Source organism: Erythrolamprus reginae, chromosome 5, assembly GCF_031021105.1.
Source record: "Erythrolamprus reginae isolate rEryReg1 chromosome 5, rEryReg1.hap1, whole genome shotgun sequence".
Classification (NCBI taxonomy): domain Eukaryota; kingdom Metazoa; phylum Chordata; class Lepidosauria; order Squamata; family Dipsadidae; genus Erythrolamprus; species Erythrolamprus reginae.
Window position 1 is genome coordinate 116,353,237 of NC_091954.1, and position 18,403 is coordinate 116,371,639.

The window sequence follows — 18,403 nt, forward strand, 5'->3', positions numbered from 1 at the left end:
TAGAGGAAGGGAAGGTAAAAGAGAGAAAGAAAAAGAGCAAGAAAGAAAGCAAGCAAGAGAGAAAGAAAGAAAATGAAAGAGAAATAAAAATAGAGAGGGAGAATGAAAGAAATGGAAGGAGGGAAGGAAGGAGAGAAAGCAAAAGAAAGAAAGAAAGAAAGAGAAAGAAAGAAAGAAAGCAAGAGAAAGAAAGAAAGAAAGAAAGAGAAAGAAAAAAGAATGAAAGAGCAAGAGAGCAAGAGAGAAAAAGAAAGAGAGAGAGAAAGAAAGAAAGAAAGAAAGAAAGAAAGAAAGAAAGGCAACTTCAAAGAAAGGCTCACTGAGCATCTCTCACTCTCTCTCTCTTTCTATCCCTCTCTCTTTCTCTCCCCCCTCTCCCCCTTTCCCTCTCTCTTTCTCTCTCTCCCTCTCTCTTTCTCTCCCCCCTCTCCCCCCTTTCCCTCTCCCCCCCCAGGCCGGCAGCGATGTTTTAAAACAGCCGCGCCGTTTGCGAGCTGACTCCTGAGGTGCGGAAGTTCGCCTTTGGCGTTTGGGCCACTCGGAATGTGAAATTCAAAACAGCGTTCGGATCCCCCCACCCCCAGCAGAAGCCAAGGACCCCCAGAGTGGGGCGGCAGGGGAGGCAACCGCCTCTCCACTCACCAAGTGCCGGGATACGAGCCGAGAAGAGCCGGGCTGGCTTACTTTCCTTCCTTCCCGCGCTGATGCAGAGCCACTCGAACAAAGCGTCACGCCCCCCTGACACTTTTGGCGGCAAAAGAGCCCAGCGTCGCTTCGGAAGCCGCCGAAAGCATCAGAGGGGCGCGACGCTTTGTTCGAGTGGCTCTGCATCAGCGCGGGAAGGAAGGAAAGTAAGCCAGCCCGGCTCTTCTCGGCTCGTATCGCGGAGAGGGGCGGCATACAAATCCAAGTAATAAATAAAATAAAATAAAAAAATGTCTCTCCTCTCCCAGCTCTTATCTCGAGTAGCTCTTAAGTCGAGCAGCTCTTATGTCGGGGTTCCACTGTAATTGTTTTTAAATATTGGATTTTTATATTGTAATTTTAAATTTAATTAGATTTGCCGTTGTACTGTATATATTATATGCTGTGAGCTGCCCCGAGTCCTTGGAGAAGGGCGGCATACAAATCTAATGAATGAATGAATGAATGAATGGAGAAGCAACCTGGAAGAAGGGAGAAATGTCATAACAATTGGAACAATTAATCCAGTGGAACAGGGATTGGCTCTGGAAGTTGTAGGGGCTCCGTCACTGAAGGTTTTCAGGAAGAGACTGGACTGCCACTTGACTGAAATGGTGCAGGACCCCCTGCTTGAACAGAGGGTTGGACTAGAAGACCTCCAAGGTCCCTTCCCACTCTATTATACCTGGCCACTAGCATGTATGAGTGACGATTGTGTGTTCTTTTATTGGGTTTATTTTTATTGCTATTAATTATGTACTGTATATTTTTTAAATGATTTACTATTTATTTTATTTTATTTATTAGTTTATCAATTTATTTATTTATTAGATTTATATGCCGCCCCTCGGCGAGCACTCGGAGGATTCGCTATTGTTGTAACCTGCCCTGAGTCCACAAGGGTGGCCTATAAATTGAATAAATAAAATAAAATAAAAATAAATACAGTTTCTGATAAAAATAGTCCCTTCTGAGCCTCTTTTGTCTACCATTAGGCAGCTGAGGGCTAAGCGATCTCTTATTTGACTGTTCTCTGGGCTGGAGGTCTCCAAGCTTGGCAACTTTGGGGACTTCAATTCCCATAATTCCTCAGCCAGCATGGGAGTTGAAGTCCCCACCTCACAAAGTTGCCAAGCTTGGAGAGCTCTGCTCTAAGCAGCATCTCTTTCATCCACCCCCCAAGGTCTTTCCAACGTACTATTCAGTGAAGGTCTCCCCGTCATCAGCGCTCCCAGTGCTCGGCATGGGTGCATCCGTTGGGCGCACCAGCACATGCGCCAACGTGAGATTCAACTTCTGCACATGGACCAGAATACCTCTGGAATTGCCTTCTACCGCACGAATCCCAGCGGCCGATAAGGTCCCACAGAGTTGGCCTTCTGTTTGGCAGGCCCCAGGGGAAGAGCCTTCCCTGTGGTGGCCCCGGCCCTCTGGAATCAACTCCCCCGGAGATTAGAACGGCCCCCACCCTCCTTGTCTTTCGCAAGTTACTTAAGACCCACCTATATCGCCAGGCATGCGGGAACTAAGATATCTCCCCCAGGGTTATTATATTTAATGTTTGATGTGTATGTGCTGTATGGTTTTTAATTGTTGAGGTTGTTATATATTTTATTATTAGATTTGTTCCATTGTTATACTGTTTTTATTACTGTTGTGAGCCACCCCGAGTCTTCGGAGAGGGGTGGCATACAAATCTAATAAATTGAATTGAATTGAATGCACAGGAAGCGCAATTTCATATGAGGAAGCAAAAAACCACGAAAATCGGCAAAATCTCATGTGCGTGAGCAGGTTGGTACACATGTGCCAGCCCAAGATTTGGTTTCTGCCGAAAATTGGCAGAATTTTGCGTGCATGAGCGTCTTCTCACAAGATTTCGCTTCCGGCGCATGCGCATAATCTGAATCTCATGCCGGTGTGCGTTTGCATGCATCGGTGATGCAGATGCATGCGCATCTCTATTTTTTCTACCAGGACGGCATACTGGACCGTCCATGCAGCAGCCCGCTACTGGTACTATTCCATCCCGTCACTCGCCTCCCCCTTAGGGGCCTACTAGCCCGCCGTGCACCCCTCTTTCCAAGGATCCCACCTCCCCCAGCCCCGCCCTTTCCCCAGAAGCGAGTGCGAATTTGGAAAACTCATATTCCTTTTTCTCCAAAATAGAACAGAGCATTTATATATTAACGTTAACACTTCTCTTTACAAAAGGAATCCAGCAGGGAGAATAATGGTTGGTCGAAGCGGGAGGACATGGGCTACTCCGCCACCCCCTGCTCGTGGAGAGAGGGGGGGGGGCCCAGGGTACAGTCACCAGCTGAGAGGGAGTCGGGATGCGGCGGGACCCTGCTGGCTGTTTCACAGCAGTCCTAGCTACAGGGCGGCTTCTCTGGGATCCATCATCCACGGCCTCGAAAGCGACTCTTGGTCCAATAGGGCTGGAAGACACGTCACCAATTCTGGGCAATCCCCCAAAGGGTCCATTGGCTTGAGAAGACGAATATTATTCACCGCCTGGAAGGATGAAAAGCATGAGAAAAATTAAATTACATTTCCATTTTCTTTTTTCTCTTTCCTTTTTCTGTTTATTCTTTTTTCCTTTCTTCCTTTTCCTTCCTTCCCTTTTATTTTTTTCTTCCCTCCCTCATTTTCTTGTTTTTTTCCTCCCTTTTTCTATTTTTCTTCCTCCTTCTTTCCTTTCTCCCTTTCCCTCACTTTTCTTTTTTCCTCTCTTATTTTTCTCTCCTTTTTCTTTTCTTCTCTCCCTCCTTTTTGTCTTTTTTGTTTCCTTTCCTTATTTCTTTGTTCCTTCCTTCCTTTTCTCTTCCCTCCCTTTGCTTTTTTCTGTTTTTTTGTCTCTCTCATTTCTTCCTTCATTCCTTTCCTGTTCTCCCTCCCTTCATTTTGTCTCTCTTTCTTTCTTTCCTTTCCTATCTTGTTTTTCCTTTCATGAACATATGAACATGTGTTCATGTTTCCCTCCTACTCTCTCCATCTCACCCTTCCTTCCTTCCTTCCTCATCTTTACCTTTCTCCAATTACTTCCTCTCTCACCCTTTTAACATCCCCTTGACTGGTTTTGATTCTAATAAATTTTATATTAAACAGACTGATAGTATATTACTAACTGGTTATATTCCTTTGGTGTCCATTCTCTTATAATATTTTTACAATATTTCTAACCATTATCCTTAGATTATTGGTATACACTTTAAAACTAATACAGTATTACCATTTCCTTATGTTCTAATGTTGTCATCTGGGTTGAATCATTCCTTCATCACTCCTAATTTTGTGCCCATTTTGCTTCAATTTCTAACTATATTCATTTTTTATCCAGTTATAAAACTTCATCCAAACATCATCATATTCAGATTCTTCTCAATCTTTTCAGTTTCATTGTCATTCTGCTCATCTTGGCGCAATCTGGAATTTTTTTAAGTACTTCTTTTTCAGATAGGATGTTAAGTGTGGAAAAATTAATATTGTTTCCTCATTGCTTATTTGAACCCTGTGACAATCATTAAGTGTTGTACCTCATGATTTTTGATAAATGTGTATTTTCTTTTATGTACACTGAGAGCATCTGCACCCAAGACAAATTCCTTGTCTATCCAGTCACACTTGGCCAATAAAGAATTTTATTCCAACTCATTATTTTCGGTGCTGTTGTAACTTCAAATAGTTACTAAACGAATGGTTAAGTCAAGGACTGCCTGCTTGTTGAATTCATGTCATTTCCAAATTCGCACAACGCACAGAACCAGTAAACTCGGATCGTCCATAATGTCGAAGCCACTAAAATGCTTGTAAAGTGTAAGGCAGGTGACCCAGATGGAGTTGATGCAGGACCAGGAACCAGAAAAAGGGGGCTGAAACATTTTTAGCTCTCTACATGGGGCTACCTTTGAAGAGTGTTCGGAAACTTCAGATCGTGCAGAATGCAGCTGCGAGAGCAATCATGGGCTTCTCTAAATATGCCCATGTTACACCAACACTCCGCAGTCTGCATTGGTTACGGATCAGTTTCTGGTCACAATTCAAAGTGTTGGTTATGACCTATAAAGCCCTTCACAGCATCGGACCAGAATATCTCCGGGACCGCCTTCTGCTGCACGAATCCCAGCGACCAGTTAGGTCCCACAGTGTTGGCCTTCTCTGGGTCCCGTCGACTAAACAATGTCACTTGGCGAGACCCAGGGGAAGAGCCTTTTCTGTGGCGGCCCTGGCCCTCTGGAACCAACTCCCCCCAGAGATTAGAATTGCCCCCACCCTCCTTGCCTTTTGTAAGCTGCTTAAAAACCACTTCTGCTGCCAGGCATGGGGGGACTGAGATACTCTTCCCCCCTAGGCCTTTACAATTTTATGCATGATATGTCTGTCTGTATGTTTGGCTTTTATAATAATGGGTTTTTAACTGTTTTTAGTATTGGATTATTATTATATGCTGTTTTATTATTGCTGTTAGCCGCCCCAAGTCGCTGGAGAGGGGCGGCATACAAATCCAATAAATAAACAAACAAACAAACAAACAAATAATAAATAAATAAATAAAACAAACAAAAATAAAATAAATAAATAAATAATGCCGCATGAATCCCAGCGACCGATTAGGTCCCACAGAGTTGGCCTTATAATAATAATAATAATAATAATAATTATTATTATTATTATTATTATTTTAAAAGGGATGGGCATATGGTGTCCAGCAGCACAATCAGCCTTGTAAAATTCTGTCCTTAGAGCCCATCTCAAGAAAGATGTGTTTCTGTTTGTGGTTCTGTCCTGGTCCACTCAAACCAGCATGGCTGACAATATTAAGAGAACAGAAGAGTCGGAAGGCCCCTTGGAGGTCTTCTAGTCCAGCCCCCTGCTCAAGCAGGAAACCTAAACAGTTTCAAACAAATGGCTGTCCAATCGCTCCTTAAAAACCTCCAGTGTTGGAGCATTCACAACTTCTGGTGGCAAGCCGTTCCACTGGTTAATCGTCCTTGCTGTTAGGAAGTTTCTCCTTTAATTCCAGGTTGCTTCTCTCCTTGGTTAGTTTCCATCTGTTGCTTCTTGTCCTGTGTTCTGGTGCTTTAGAGCAGTGTTTCCCAACCTTCCTTCCTTCCTCTCCTTCTTTCTCTTTCTCTCTCTCTCCCTTCCTTCCTCTCCTTCCTTCCTTTCCTTCTTTCTCTTTCTCTCCCTTCCTTCCTTCCTCTCCTTCCTTCCTTCCTTCTTTGTCTTTCTTTCTCTTTCTCTCTCTCTCCCTCGCTGGCTGGGGAATTCTGGGAGTTGAAGTCCAGATATCTTCAAGTGGCCAAGGTTGGGAAACGCTGCTTTAGAGAATAGCTTGAGCCCCCCTCCTCTTTGTGGCAACTTCTGAAATATTGTGCAGAGGGTAAAAGAACCCAAATGGCGGCAGCGTCTGGGCGGAGCCTCGCGCTTCCTTTGCGACCGGCTCTCTGACAACTGACAGACAGGAGCGAACCAGGAGAATTTCACCTCTGATATATTACCAGGTTAATATCACCCCCACTTTTTACACACATAGAAACCTAGAAGATTGACGGCAGAAAAAGACCTCCTGGTCCATCTAGTCTGCCCTTATACCATTTCCTGTATTTTATCTTAGGGTGGATCTATGTTTATTCCAGGCATGTTTACATTCAGTTCCTGTGGATTGACCAACCACGTCTTCTGGAAGTTTGTTCCAAGCATCTACTCTCTTTCAGTCAAATAATATTTTCTCACGTTGCTTCTGATCTTTCCCCCAACTAACCTCAGATTGTGTCCCCTTGTTCTTGGGTTCACTCTCCTATTAAAAACACTTCCCTCCTGAACCTGATTTAACCTTTTAAACCAGTGGTTCTCAACCTTTATTTATTTTTTATTTTATTATTTAGATTTGTATGCCGCCCCTCTCCGCAGACTTGGGGCGGCTCACAACAAGACACAACAAATCGTAACAAATCCAAATAAATGTAAATATTTTAAAAAGTTTAAAAAGAATCCCAATATACTAACACACACACACACAAACATACCATGCATAAATTGTACATGCCCGGGGGAGGTGTTTCAGTTCCCCCATGCCTGACGGCAGAGGTGGGTTTTAAGGAGTTTACGGAAGGCGGGGAGAGTAGGGGCAGTTCTAATCTCTGGGGGGAGTTGGTTCCAGAGAGTCGGGGCCGCCACAGAGAACCTTTCTAATGCCGTGGCCCCATAATGCAGTTCCTCATGTCGTGGTGACCCCCAACCATAAGTCTAGTATCAGTTCTCCCAACAGAGCTTTGAGCTGATCGGCAGGAAGGTGAGAGGGACACCCCCACTGTCAACGCCTGATTGGTCGGATTGCAAAAATATGTTCCAAGGCGCCAGAATAGAAGCGTTAGTTCCTAACACCCTGGGAAACTTTTCTATTCCTTTGGTCTTAGGCGACCCCGTGAAAGGGTCGTTCCACCCCCAAAGGGGTCCCGACCCCCAGGTTGAGAACCCCTGCTTTAAACCCATATTTAAATGTTTCAATCGTCCCTTTCTTTCCCTTCTGTCCTCCAGACTCTACAGATGGAGTCCATGGAGTCTTTCCTGCTTTATGCTTAAGACCTTCCACCATTTCTGGACCCAGTCAATTTGACCCATATCTTTTTGTGGGTGAGGTATATACACCGTATACACCCAGACATAAAATCTTGTCGTTGAGCTGGTTTTCTTACCCAGCTCCTCAAATACGACAAACCCTCTTAAACGAACAATGTTTCCTTTAATTAGGAGTTGGGGGCCATCCCTTGCCAGCCTCCACCACGGTTTCCTGAATAGTTCAGTTCTTGAGTTATCACCTTTCACTCAGCAGTCGTTTGAAGTTGCAACGGCACTAAAAAAAACAAAAAGTTGACATATAACCGGTCCTCACACATGACCACCACAGCAGCGTCTAACTCCTAATTAAAGGAAACTTTGTTCTCATTTGTCCTCATCCCGTTTCCCTCGAAGTGCGCGCGGTAATGTGCTACTTGGATCCCGTTACTTGGATGACGGAGAGGGGCGGCATACAAATCTAATAAATAATAATAAATAATAATAATAATAATAATAATAATAAGGGCATGAACGCTGCTGCAATCGGGGCCCAAGATGCTGACTGAAGCGCATAAAATCCACAGAGTCCAGGACGCCCGAGAATTTCTTGACCGTTTCGAGATTGAAGGTGGGGCTTTTCTCCACTGTTATAGTGACAGGAGATGAAACCTGGGCTTGTCACCTTACTCCAGAGAGCAAAGGTCAATCAATGCAGTGGCGCGATATCCGTCCTCCTTCAGCCCCAAAATTCAAAACTCAGCAATCAGCAAGAAAAACCTTGGGCCCCCATCGTGCACAAATCTTGGGTCCCCATCTTGGGTCCCCATTGCAGCAGCGTTCCTGCCCTTCACATCCAGGTAGCGTATGACAGCGCGCACTTCACCCTTAGAGGGAAACGGAATGAGAAGGCGTCTGTAATAGGGTAAATGATTTAGCTTTACTAGATAAATGGTCAAAGCAATGGAAACTGCAGTTTAATGTTTCCAAATGTAAAATAATGCACTTGGGGAAAAGGAATCCTCAATCTGAGTATTGCATTGGCAGTTCTGTGTTAGCAAAAACTTCAGAAGAGAAGGATCTAGGGGTAGTGATTTCTGACAGTCTCAAAATGGGTGAGCAGTGCAATCAGGCGGTAAGGAAAGCAAGTAGGATGCTTGGCTGCATAGCTAGAGGTATAACAAGCAGGAAGAGGGAGATTGTGATCCCGCTGTATAGAGCGCTGGTAAGACCACATTTGGAATACTGTGTCCAGTTCTGGAGACCTCACCTACAAAAAGATATGGATAAAATGGAATGGGTCCAAAGACGGGCTACAAGAATGGTGGAAGGTCTTAAGCATAAAACGCATCAGGAAAGACTTCATGAACTCAATCTGTAGAGTCTGGAGGACAGAAGGAAAAGGGGGGACATGATCGAAACATTTAAATATGTTCAAGGGTTAAATAAGGTCCAGGAGGGAAGTGTTTTCAATAGGAAAGTGAGCACAAGGACAAGGGGACACAATCTGAAGTGAGTTGGGGGAAAGATCAAAAGCAACATGAGAAAATATTATTTGACTGAAAGAGTAGTAGATGCTTGGAACAAACTTCCAGCAAACATGGTTGGTAAATCCAGAGTTACTGAATGTAAACATGCCTGGGATGAACATACAGTATATCCATTGTAAGATAAAATACAGGAAATAGTACAAGGGCAGACTAGATGGACCATGAGGTCTTCTATGTTTCTATCTCTAACCTTCCCCACAACGCCAGTCGATGATCTACTGACCCCGGGCTCTGCTCCTTCTCTTCCGCTGGCTTCCCGCTACACGATAGTCGCACCAACTTCCCCCGTGAATATTCCCCGCGGGAGCTACCTGCCTTGTAACCTGGCTTTCCAGATAACCCTCGTAGACTTCACCCCTGGTTCAAATCCTTCCCAGATTTTTTGACAAGACTTCCCTTCCGGAAGAAAACCTGCCCAGCCGTGCCTTATGGTTACTCTTTCTTACTTGAGTTGGGAAGCATTGTAGGGGTCCAGCAGGTGAGAACTGGCCTGCTCCAAGTTCCAGTTGAACATCTCCAAGACTTTGTGACATTCCACCCGTGTCTTCAGTCCCAGGCAAAAGAGCTGCTCCACCTGCAGACAAGGTGAGAAGTGAGAGAGGTCAACGCATTACCGAAATTTGCAAAGAGAGCGGTCACCCCTTTGCAAAAAAGAACTCTAGAAAGAGTGCAGAGAAGAGCAGCAAAGAGGATTACGGGACTGGAGGCTAAAATATTCAAACTTGAACAAAGGGTGCTAGCTAACAAAATTTATTTATTTATTGGATTTGTATGCCGCCCCTCTCCGTAGACTCGGGGCGGCTAACAACAATGACAAAAACAGCATGTGACAATCCAATAATAAAACAACTAAAAACCCTTATTATAAAACCAAACATACACACAAACATACCATGCATAAAATTGTAAAGGCCTAGGGGAAAGAGTATCTCAGTTCCCCCATGCCTGGCGGCAGAGGTGGGTTTTAAGGAGCTTGCAAAAGGCAAGGAGGGTGGGGGCAATTCTAATCTCTGGGGGGAGTTGGTTCCAGAGCGCATGCGTGCGAGATTTTGGCAATGTTTTGCTCCGGCGCATAAGCAAAAATTTTTTTGCAAGATTTTGCTTCCTGTGCTGGGGTGCGTGCACGCCGGCAATGCACAGCCGTACACGCATCGTACAGGTAGTGGCGATAAGTAGCAACCCCCCCAGCCTGCCCCAAATCCCCCTCCTCTTCCTCGGGCCAGGAGGAGAAGCGCTCGCTGCAGATGTTTTCACCTTCAAGTACTGGACAGCCTTTTGGACGTTCCAGCTGTGATTCTGCAGGGCGGCTTTACTCTCTTCGGTGGTGACCCCATGCACCGTGTCCTGGACCTGCAACGGGAGCAAAGATGATGCAATTGTGTGGCAGTTGTGTAATTCGGAAGAAGCTCCCAACACCCCCACCTGGTTGTAATCTGGTCCCTAATTTATTGAATCCCTGTTCATTTAGAATGTCATTTCCCCCCCTCCTTTTGCTAATCTTTATTGAGTTTTTCGGTTATAAACAAACAACAGATAAACAAGATACACAAAAATACATGAAATATAAACCAATAAATACTAACATAGAAACATAGAAGATTGAGGGCAGAAAAAGACCTCCTGGTCCATCTAGTCTGCCCTTATACTATTTCCTGTATTTTATCTTAGGATGGATCTATGTTTATCCCAGGCATGTTTCAATTCAGTGACTGTGGATTTACCGACCACGTCTGCTGGAAGTTTGTTCCAAGGATCTACTACTCTTTCAGTCAAATAATATTTTCTCACGTTGCTTCTGATCTTTCGCCCAACTAACTTCAGATTGTTTCCCCTTGTTCTTGTGTTCAGTTTCCTATTAAAAACACTTCCCTCCTGGACCTTATTTAACCCTTTAACATATTTAAATGTTTCAATCATGTCCCCCCTTTTCCTTCTGTCCTCCAGACTATACAGATGGAGTTCATGAAGTCTTTCCTGATACGTTTTATGCTTAAGACCTTCCACCATTCTTGTAGCCCGTCTTTGGACCCGTTCAATTTTGTCAATATCTTTTTGTAGGTGAGGTCTCCAGAACTGAACACAGTACTCCAAATGTGGTTTCACCAGCACTCTATACAGTGGAATCACAATCTCCCCTTTCCTGCTTGTTATACCTCTAGCTATGCAGCCAAGCATCCTATTTGCTTTCCCTACCTCCTGACTGCACTGTTCACCCATTTTGAGATTGTCAGAAATCACGACCCCTAAATCCTTCTCTTCTGAACCATTCTAACCACTTTTGCAACTATTTCATTCCCAGATATATTTACACTTCACATACCGTATTTTTCAGTGTATAAGATGCACCTTTTTCCTCCCTAAATGAAGCTGATAATTTGGGTGCTTCTTTGAGTGTAGCTTTTTTTCCAGCCCTAAATAGCTGCTAACGATCTTCCCAGCTCTTACCTTGCAGGCTCTTTCATTGTTACTCTTTGCAAAGAATGTTTTCCAAGCCCTAAGTCTTTGCAGGATTCTTTTCATTGCTCTAACTTGCTCCAAATAAGTTTCTTTCCAGCCCTTACCAGGTGCTACAGCTGTTCCCAGCTCTTACTGGCTTGCAAGCTCTTTCTTTGTTACTCTCTCCAACTAAGGTGTTTTTCTAAGCCCTAACCAGGGGATAAAATAATGTGCTGAAACTGACCAGACAAAGGATGCTAGCCAGAGGAATACCTGGTAAGCAGATTCTTTTCCCTATTTTCCTCCCCAAAAACTAAGGTGCGTCTTATACTCTGGCGCGTCTTATATTCCGAAAAATGCGGTAAGCCGAGAGCAACGTTCCTTCCTTTCAATAACTGATGAGGTTCCCCAGTTGGGTCATGAAATGTTTGCAAGAAAACCACCAAACTCATGGATCGCCACGGACCCCAACACCACCACCAAGAACTTGTCAACCTTCCCATCCAGCCTCCCGCGAGGCGGATTCTGGCCGAAAGGTGCAACTCACCAGCCGTATCTTCTCCGAGCTCCGGGGTCCTTCCGAACCGTCGTACACGATCTTCTGTAGACCGCAGGTGGCCTTGACGCTGCCATTGCTGTTGTTGGACGAGAAGTTGGCCTTGTGGTCAGGCGGTTGCTGGATCATGGGCCGCACCGTCGCTGTGGTGACCGCCCGGCTGGGCGCCCCGCCTTCTTCCTGGCTCTTGGCCTCCTTGAAGAACTTCTCGTACTTGTCCAGGTATGGTGGACGCTCGGGGAGGAGATAGTAGTGCGTGTTGCTGACTTTCCGCCCGTCCTTCACAATGGGCAGGATGCAGGGTCCCTTGGTGGTCTCCTTCCCCTGCGCCTGGATGACCTTGGGGGTGGCGTATTTGGGGTCCAAGGCGAAACTCTGGGTGGTGGGCATGGGGTGCTTCCCGGGGGAGGTGGACAGGAAGGCCCCCAGAGAAAGCGGGGAGCAGAGGTTGGCTCTCGGCTGCGGCGATCCGCCTTGGAGGGCCCTCGGACTGGGCGTTCGGGATCCTGGTTGGGACAAGCGGTCGCGGGGAGGGATCTGAGGCGGGCGCAGGTCTTCCTCGCCTCCGGAAGCCGGGGAGAGGTCCCCAGACCAGCGGGCGTGCTCGGTCCGGCGGAAAGGGAGCGGCAGGATGGGGACGCGAGGGGGGATCTGCGGTTTGTCGTCTCCCGGACTGGCGGGTGCGGAAGGTCCTCCCGCCAAGGGGACGTTGAGGCGCTTCATGCACTCCTGTTGGAGTTCTTGGAATATCTCCGTGGTTTGCGCCGGGCTGGGTTGCTTGCTCTCCTTGGGGGGCAGGAACAGGTTATCGTCCAAGGGGAGAGCGGGACGGTCCCCCTCATGGGCGAAGCCGCCATTGAGCTCCCCGACCTTGCCCCAGGGCCCGCCCCGCCCCCGCCCCACCAGCTCTTCAGCACTGTTGATGGAGCAGACCTCGAAGTCTTCTTCGTCCTGAGCCACGTCGTCGTAGGCGGGCGGGGGCGGGAGGGGCCGGGAGTCCCAGTCCACGATGGGGGTGGGGTGCAAGGGGCGGGGCAGGGCCTGGGTGGGGCTCTGCGGAGGGGTCTTGTCCAACAAGGAGAAGGCCTCCATAGCCAAGCGGGCCAAGGAGGGGGTGCAGAAGTCCCTGATGGGAGACGGGCTGGGGGGAAGGAGCTCCTCCCCGAAGTCGATGAGGGTCACCTCGTTCGCGACGGGGCCACCCCCCCCTTTGGAGCGTGGCAGGAGGAGCCTCTCGGCCGCCTTGGTGCCCGAGACGCAAGCGGAGGGCTTAAGAAGTTGCACGCCCCCTCGGACCGCCGGACCGGGTTTCTTTTTCAGGCAAAGCTGCTTGAGGCTGATGGCCAGGGGGTGGTCGTCTTCGTTCACTGGGTCGTACAAGGGCTCTGAAAGAGAAAAGGGCTGGATGTGGTTTTCTTTCTTTGATTTTTTCCTCTTTCTTATTTCTCTTTTTCTTTCTTTCATTCTTTCTCTGATTTCTCTTTCATTCTTTTGCTTTCTTTCTTTCTTTTTTTTCCTTTCCTTTCTTTTTCCTTTTATCTTTGTTCCTTCCTTCCTTCCCACTCTTTCTCTCATCTATCTATATCACTCTATCACTCTATCTATCACTCTATCTATCACTCTATCTATCACTCTATCTATCACTCTATCTATCACTCTATCTATCCATCTATCCATCTATCCATCTATCCATCTATCCATCTATCCATCTATCCATCTATCTATCTATCTATCTATCTATCTATCTATCTACCTACCTATCTACCCATCTATCTATCACTTTCTATCTCCAACGAGTCCCAGTGATGGGCTATTGCTTACACGGCCTGGTGCTCCGTCCTGGTAGGAAATCACAGGTTGTGCACACCGTTACACACCCCTGATGTACCCCCGCGTGAGATTTAACTTCTACGCACTTGTGAACGAGATTTCAGTGATTTTTCCCGATTTTTTGCTTCTGCGTATGAGCGGAAGCAGAAATACAGTGGTACTTCGTGATACGAACCCCTCATCATACGAACTTTCCGAGATACGAACCCGGGGTTCGGAAATTTTTTGCCTCTTCTTACAAACTTTTTCCGCCTTACAAACCCGCCGCCAGAACGTCAAACCTGGAAGTTTGGCAAAAGTTCAGGTTCGGCGTTCGGGAGGACGCCGAGAAGCCCCACCGCCCGGCTCTCAGCTTTGCAAAAGAGACGCGAAGCTGTCGGGCCGGTCAGGGGGCTCAAACGGAGGTGGGGAATGCCAATAGGGAATTCCATGGGCGGAGCTTTGACGTCACGGAGACGTCCTTCCTGGCCGGCCGAAACGCGGACTCCAGGAAGGACGTCTTCGTGACGTCAAAGCTCCACCCATGGAATTCCCTATTAGGATTCCCCACCTCCGTTTGAGCCTCCCGACCGGCCGACAGCTCCGTGGCTTTTCTGCAAAGCTGACAGCCGGGCGGCGGGGCTTCTCGGCGTCCTCCCGAACCCGAACTTTTGCCGAACTTCCAGGTTCGGCATTCAGGAGAACGCTGAGAAGCGCCTGGCTGTTTCAAAATGTGACAGCCGGGCGGCGGCACCCAGTGGAGCGCCGTTTTTGCGGGGGGGGGGGGGTTCTTGCACGCATTAATTGATTTTACATTGTTTCCTATGGGAAACATTGTTTCATCTTACGAACTTTTCACCTTACGAACCTCCTCCAGGAACCAATTAAGTTCGTAAGATGAGGTATTACTGTATTTGCGAAAATCGCCAAAATCTACCAAAGGTTTTGTAGACAAGCAGCCCTTCACTGCCGACAACCAACAGACACGAGCGAACTGGGAGCATTTCACCCTTGGTTTCTACTACCTCGAAGGGCTGACCTCTCGAAAAAAGGAACCAAGAGAAGAAAAACAGCTGGAAACAGCCCCCACCCCACTTACGCTTGAGAAGGATCGAAGGCTGAGGCGGCCGAGGTGGCGGCTGTCCTGCAGGAGAGACAGAGGGGAAGAGAAGAGAAGAAAGAGCTAGAGAGATCGCAGCGAAAGGGACAGAAGAGAGCAGTGCATTAAATCGGCGATTTTCCCACGAGATGGGAATAGCAGAGGGAGGGCATAATAGTCAGTGCGCAAGCAGTAAATCCATAGGGCCAGGAATGACACCCCCCCCAAGTGTAGGCAGGGGTCTCACCCCCTAAGAGCGACAGGACAAAACAAAAGTGAGATTGTTTTCCTTTTTGCGTAACACAAAACAAACTACTTGGAGATCAGAGGGTTAAAAAAGTATTTTCCTCTTGTTTCCCTTTCTTTGCTGAATTATAATTTTCTCTTTTTAATTCTTAGTTGGTAAAGTCTTCTTTTTCTTGTAAGGGTTTTGGAGAATACATAAGAAGAAGGAGTAGGCACTATGGCATACCTGAATTACTAAAGGACTACCTCTACTTTATTATTTATTTATTTATTATTAGAGTTGAAAGGGACCTTATTGCTCATCAAGTTCAACCCCCTGCTTGAGTAGGAAATCCTACATCACTCCAGCCAAAGAAAAGTACTTAAGAACTTTTCTAGATAAGAACCGGGTGTTCAAGATTTTTTTGCCTCTTCTTAAGAACCATTGTCTACTTAAGAACCAGGTTTGGCAATATATAAACAAGTTAACAAGGAATATTAGTATGTATTGAAGCACTAAAGCTTTAAGAGTTAGTGTTGGAGATTGCCACTAGAGGGAGCCAGAAGTGTGATTCTCTGTCTCTGTTATTTCTGTTTAGCATTGTGACTACTATAGTAAGAACTGTGTTCGATGCTGGTTTATGTATTTGTAAGCTGTACAAGGAAAGCTTGTAGTTAATGTATTGGGAATTCGTGACTGATTTGACTGTGTATGACGTGATTGTTTAACTTGAGTACGATATTTGCTAAAGTAAATATTATTTTATACATTTTAATGTATTTGGTTTGTATGACTGAACCATTACTCATATCTCCTGGCTATCTCCTGGATATTAGAGCCGGGGAAGTGCAGTGGTTGGAGTGCAGCACTGCAGGCTGCTTCAGCTAACTGCTAGCTGTAGTTCAGCGGTTCAAACCTCACCACCAGCTCCAGGTTGACTCAGCCTTCCATCACTCCGAGGTGGATCAAATGAGGACCCAGATTGTTGGGGGCAAGAGGCTGATTCTGTCAACCGCTTAGAGAGGGCTGGAAAAGCTCTAGGAAGTGGCATACAAGTCTAAATGCTATTGCTATCTGTTGGGATTCCATGTTTCATTTGTCCATTTGCATTGTTGATAACTCAGGGATCACTCTTCATATTCCTTAACAGTAACTTCATCAGTGCTAGAAAGAGGAAGGTTGGTGGAGAGGAGGAGGAAGAAGAAAAAGACTCTTGGTACTCTGAGCTCAGTGGTTTTCCTGCAGACATTTAGAAACCTAGAAACCTAGAAGATTGACGGCAGAAAAAGACCTCCTGGTCCATCTAGTCTGCCCTTCTACTATTTCCTGTATTTTATCTTACAATGGATATACAGTGATCCCTCTATTATCGCGAGGGTTCCGTTCCAAGACCCCTCACGATAATCGATTTTTCGCGATGTAGGGTTGCGGAAGTAAAAACAACATCTGCGCATGCGCTCCCTTTTTTTTTCTATGGCTGCGCATGCGTAGATGGTGGAGTTTGCGTTCCCCGCCGCCCACGCAAAGGGGAAACCCCGATTCGGCTCCTCGCTGCTGCTGCGCTACCGAGCAGATCAGCTGCTGGGCGGCCGAAGGAACCTTCCCTGGGTCTTCCCCCTCTTGCTGGCGGGCGGGTGAGCGGCGGGCATCAGCGAGGAGCCGGGGTTCCCCCTTTGCGTGGGCGGCCGGGAAGACCCAGGTTGGGGGTTTGGGGGGGTGCTGGGAAGCCCCCCAGGCCGGCTGCGACCTTTTAAAACAGCCGCGCCGCTTCCCAGCTGAGTCCTGAAGCCAAACGCGGAAGTGGTGTTTTTTTAAATTAATATTTTTTTAAAAATCGCGATATAGCGTTTCGCGAAGATCGAGATCGCGAAACTCGAGGGATCCCTGTATGTTTATTCCAGGCATGTTTAAATTCAGTTCCTGTGGATTGACCAACCATGTCTGCTGGAAGTTTGTTCCAAGGATCTACTACTCTTTCAGTCAAATATTTTCTCACGTTGCTTCTGATCTTTCCCCCAACTCACCTCAAATTGTGTCCCCTTGTTCTTGTGTTCATTTTCCTACTAAAAACACTTCCCTCCTGAACCTTATTTACCCTTTAACACATTTAAATATTTCAATCACGTCCCCCCTTTCCCTTCTGTCTTCCAGTGATTTTCAACCTTTTTTGAGCCGCGGCACATTTTTTACATTTACAAAATCCTGAGGCACACCACCAACCAAAATGACACTCTAACACAGTACATATTATAACTATTAACTATAGTTAATAATATAGTTTCTAAATGTATTTATTCTCACTTAGTGTGAAACCTGGGCCTGTTTCGATGAACACAAAAGGGATATAAAGACACACAGGAAGCTCTTCCTCAACAGTTCTCAGTCTCTCATCTAGTGGTGGCAACATTTCCCTCCAGCCCTGACCAGGATTAGAAAACGGGACCACGGGGAGGAGTAGCAGCTCCAACTACTCGCCGCGGCCACACAATGACAAGTGCGCGGCAGCCCGAGCGGGGTCCTTCCTGGGTGTGGATGAGAGGCGGCCTGCTATTGGTTCATCGCTAATGGTCGGGATGAATCCTAGAAGGTGATTGGTCAGCGAGCGTTCCCTGTGCCTCTACTCTTCCTGGCGCTGAGAGCTGGAGGGATTGTAAGGTTTGTGTTCAGATGGAGGCGGCTGGCGGTGGGCCAATAAATGGCCTCCGCGGGCTGTATCCAGCATGCGGGCCGTAGTTTGGGGACCCATGTTTAATTTACCCACCGCACACCTGACCATGTCTCACGGCACTGGTTGAAAAACACTGGACTAGACAGATGGAGTTCATGAAGTCTTTCCTAATATGTTTTGTGCTTAAGACCTTCCACCATTTTTGTAGCCCATTTAATACTTCACCCTCCACTCCTCCACTCGAAACAGAAGACCCCACGAGACTAGACTTTTAACCCTGGGCCTAGAAAGCTTAGAACTAAGACGCCTTAAACAAGATCTAAGTATTGCCCACAAGATCATATGCTGCAATGTCCTGCCTGTCGGCGACTACTTCAGCTTCAACCACAACAACACAAGAGCACACAACAGATTTAAACTTAATATTAACCGCTCCAAACTTGACTGTAAAAAATATGACTTCAGTAACCGAGTTGTCGAAGTGTGGAACTCATTACCGGACTCCGTAGTGTCATCCCCAAACCCCCAACACTTTTCCCTTGGATTATCTACGGTTGACCTCTCCAGATTCCTTTCTTCTATTCCTATATCTCTTCTTCTATTCTTTCATTGATATATTTTACTATGAGTATCTTCTCTATAACCTTCATCATGTATTTTACTATGTATATATATATACCACTAAAACCCTCATTGTGTATTGGACAAAAATAAATAAATAAAAATAAATAGGTAGCATCATCAGTTCTAGAATGGAGAGAGGGGTTATATTGTTTATAAAGTAAGAGCAAATGCCCATTTTTAGCCTTGATTA

The 18,403-nt window shown here is 46.4% G+C and overlaps 1 protein-coding gene across 6 annotated transcripts in view; it reads right to left on the reverse strand.

Annotated features, from left to right (window-relative positions):
- Positions 1-2,837: 2,837 nt before the first annotated feature.
- Positions 2,838-18,403, reverse strand: part of TNK2 (tyrosine kinase non receptor 2) — an 89,270-nt gene continuing 73,704 nt past the window's right edge. For 3 of the 6 annotated variants that reach the window (XM_070753813.1, XM_070753816.1, XM_070753811.1), the window contains exons 12-16: positions 14,696-14,740; positions 11,779-13,172; positions 10,050-10,145; positions 9,242-9,369; positions 2,838-3,201 (exon numbers count right to left, since the gene is read on the reverse strand). In XM_070753813.1, coding sequence (XP_070609914.1) covers positions 3,195-3,201; positions 9,242-9,369; positions 10,050-10,145; positions 11,779-13,172; positions 14,696-14,740 — 1,670 coding nt within the window. In that variant the 3' untranslated portion in view covers positions 2,838-3,194. The remainder of the gene's footprint in view (positions 3,202-9,241; positions 9,370-10,049; positions 10,146-11,778; positions 13,173-14,695; positions 14,741-18,403) is intronic. The other 3 variants (XM_070753814.1, XM_070753817.1, XM_070753812.1) reach the window with 1 other exon arrangement.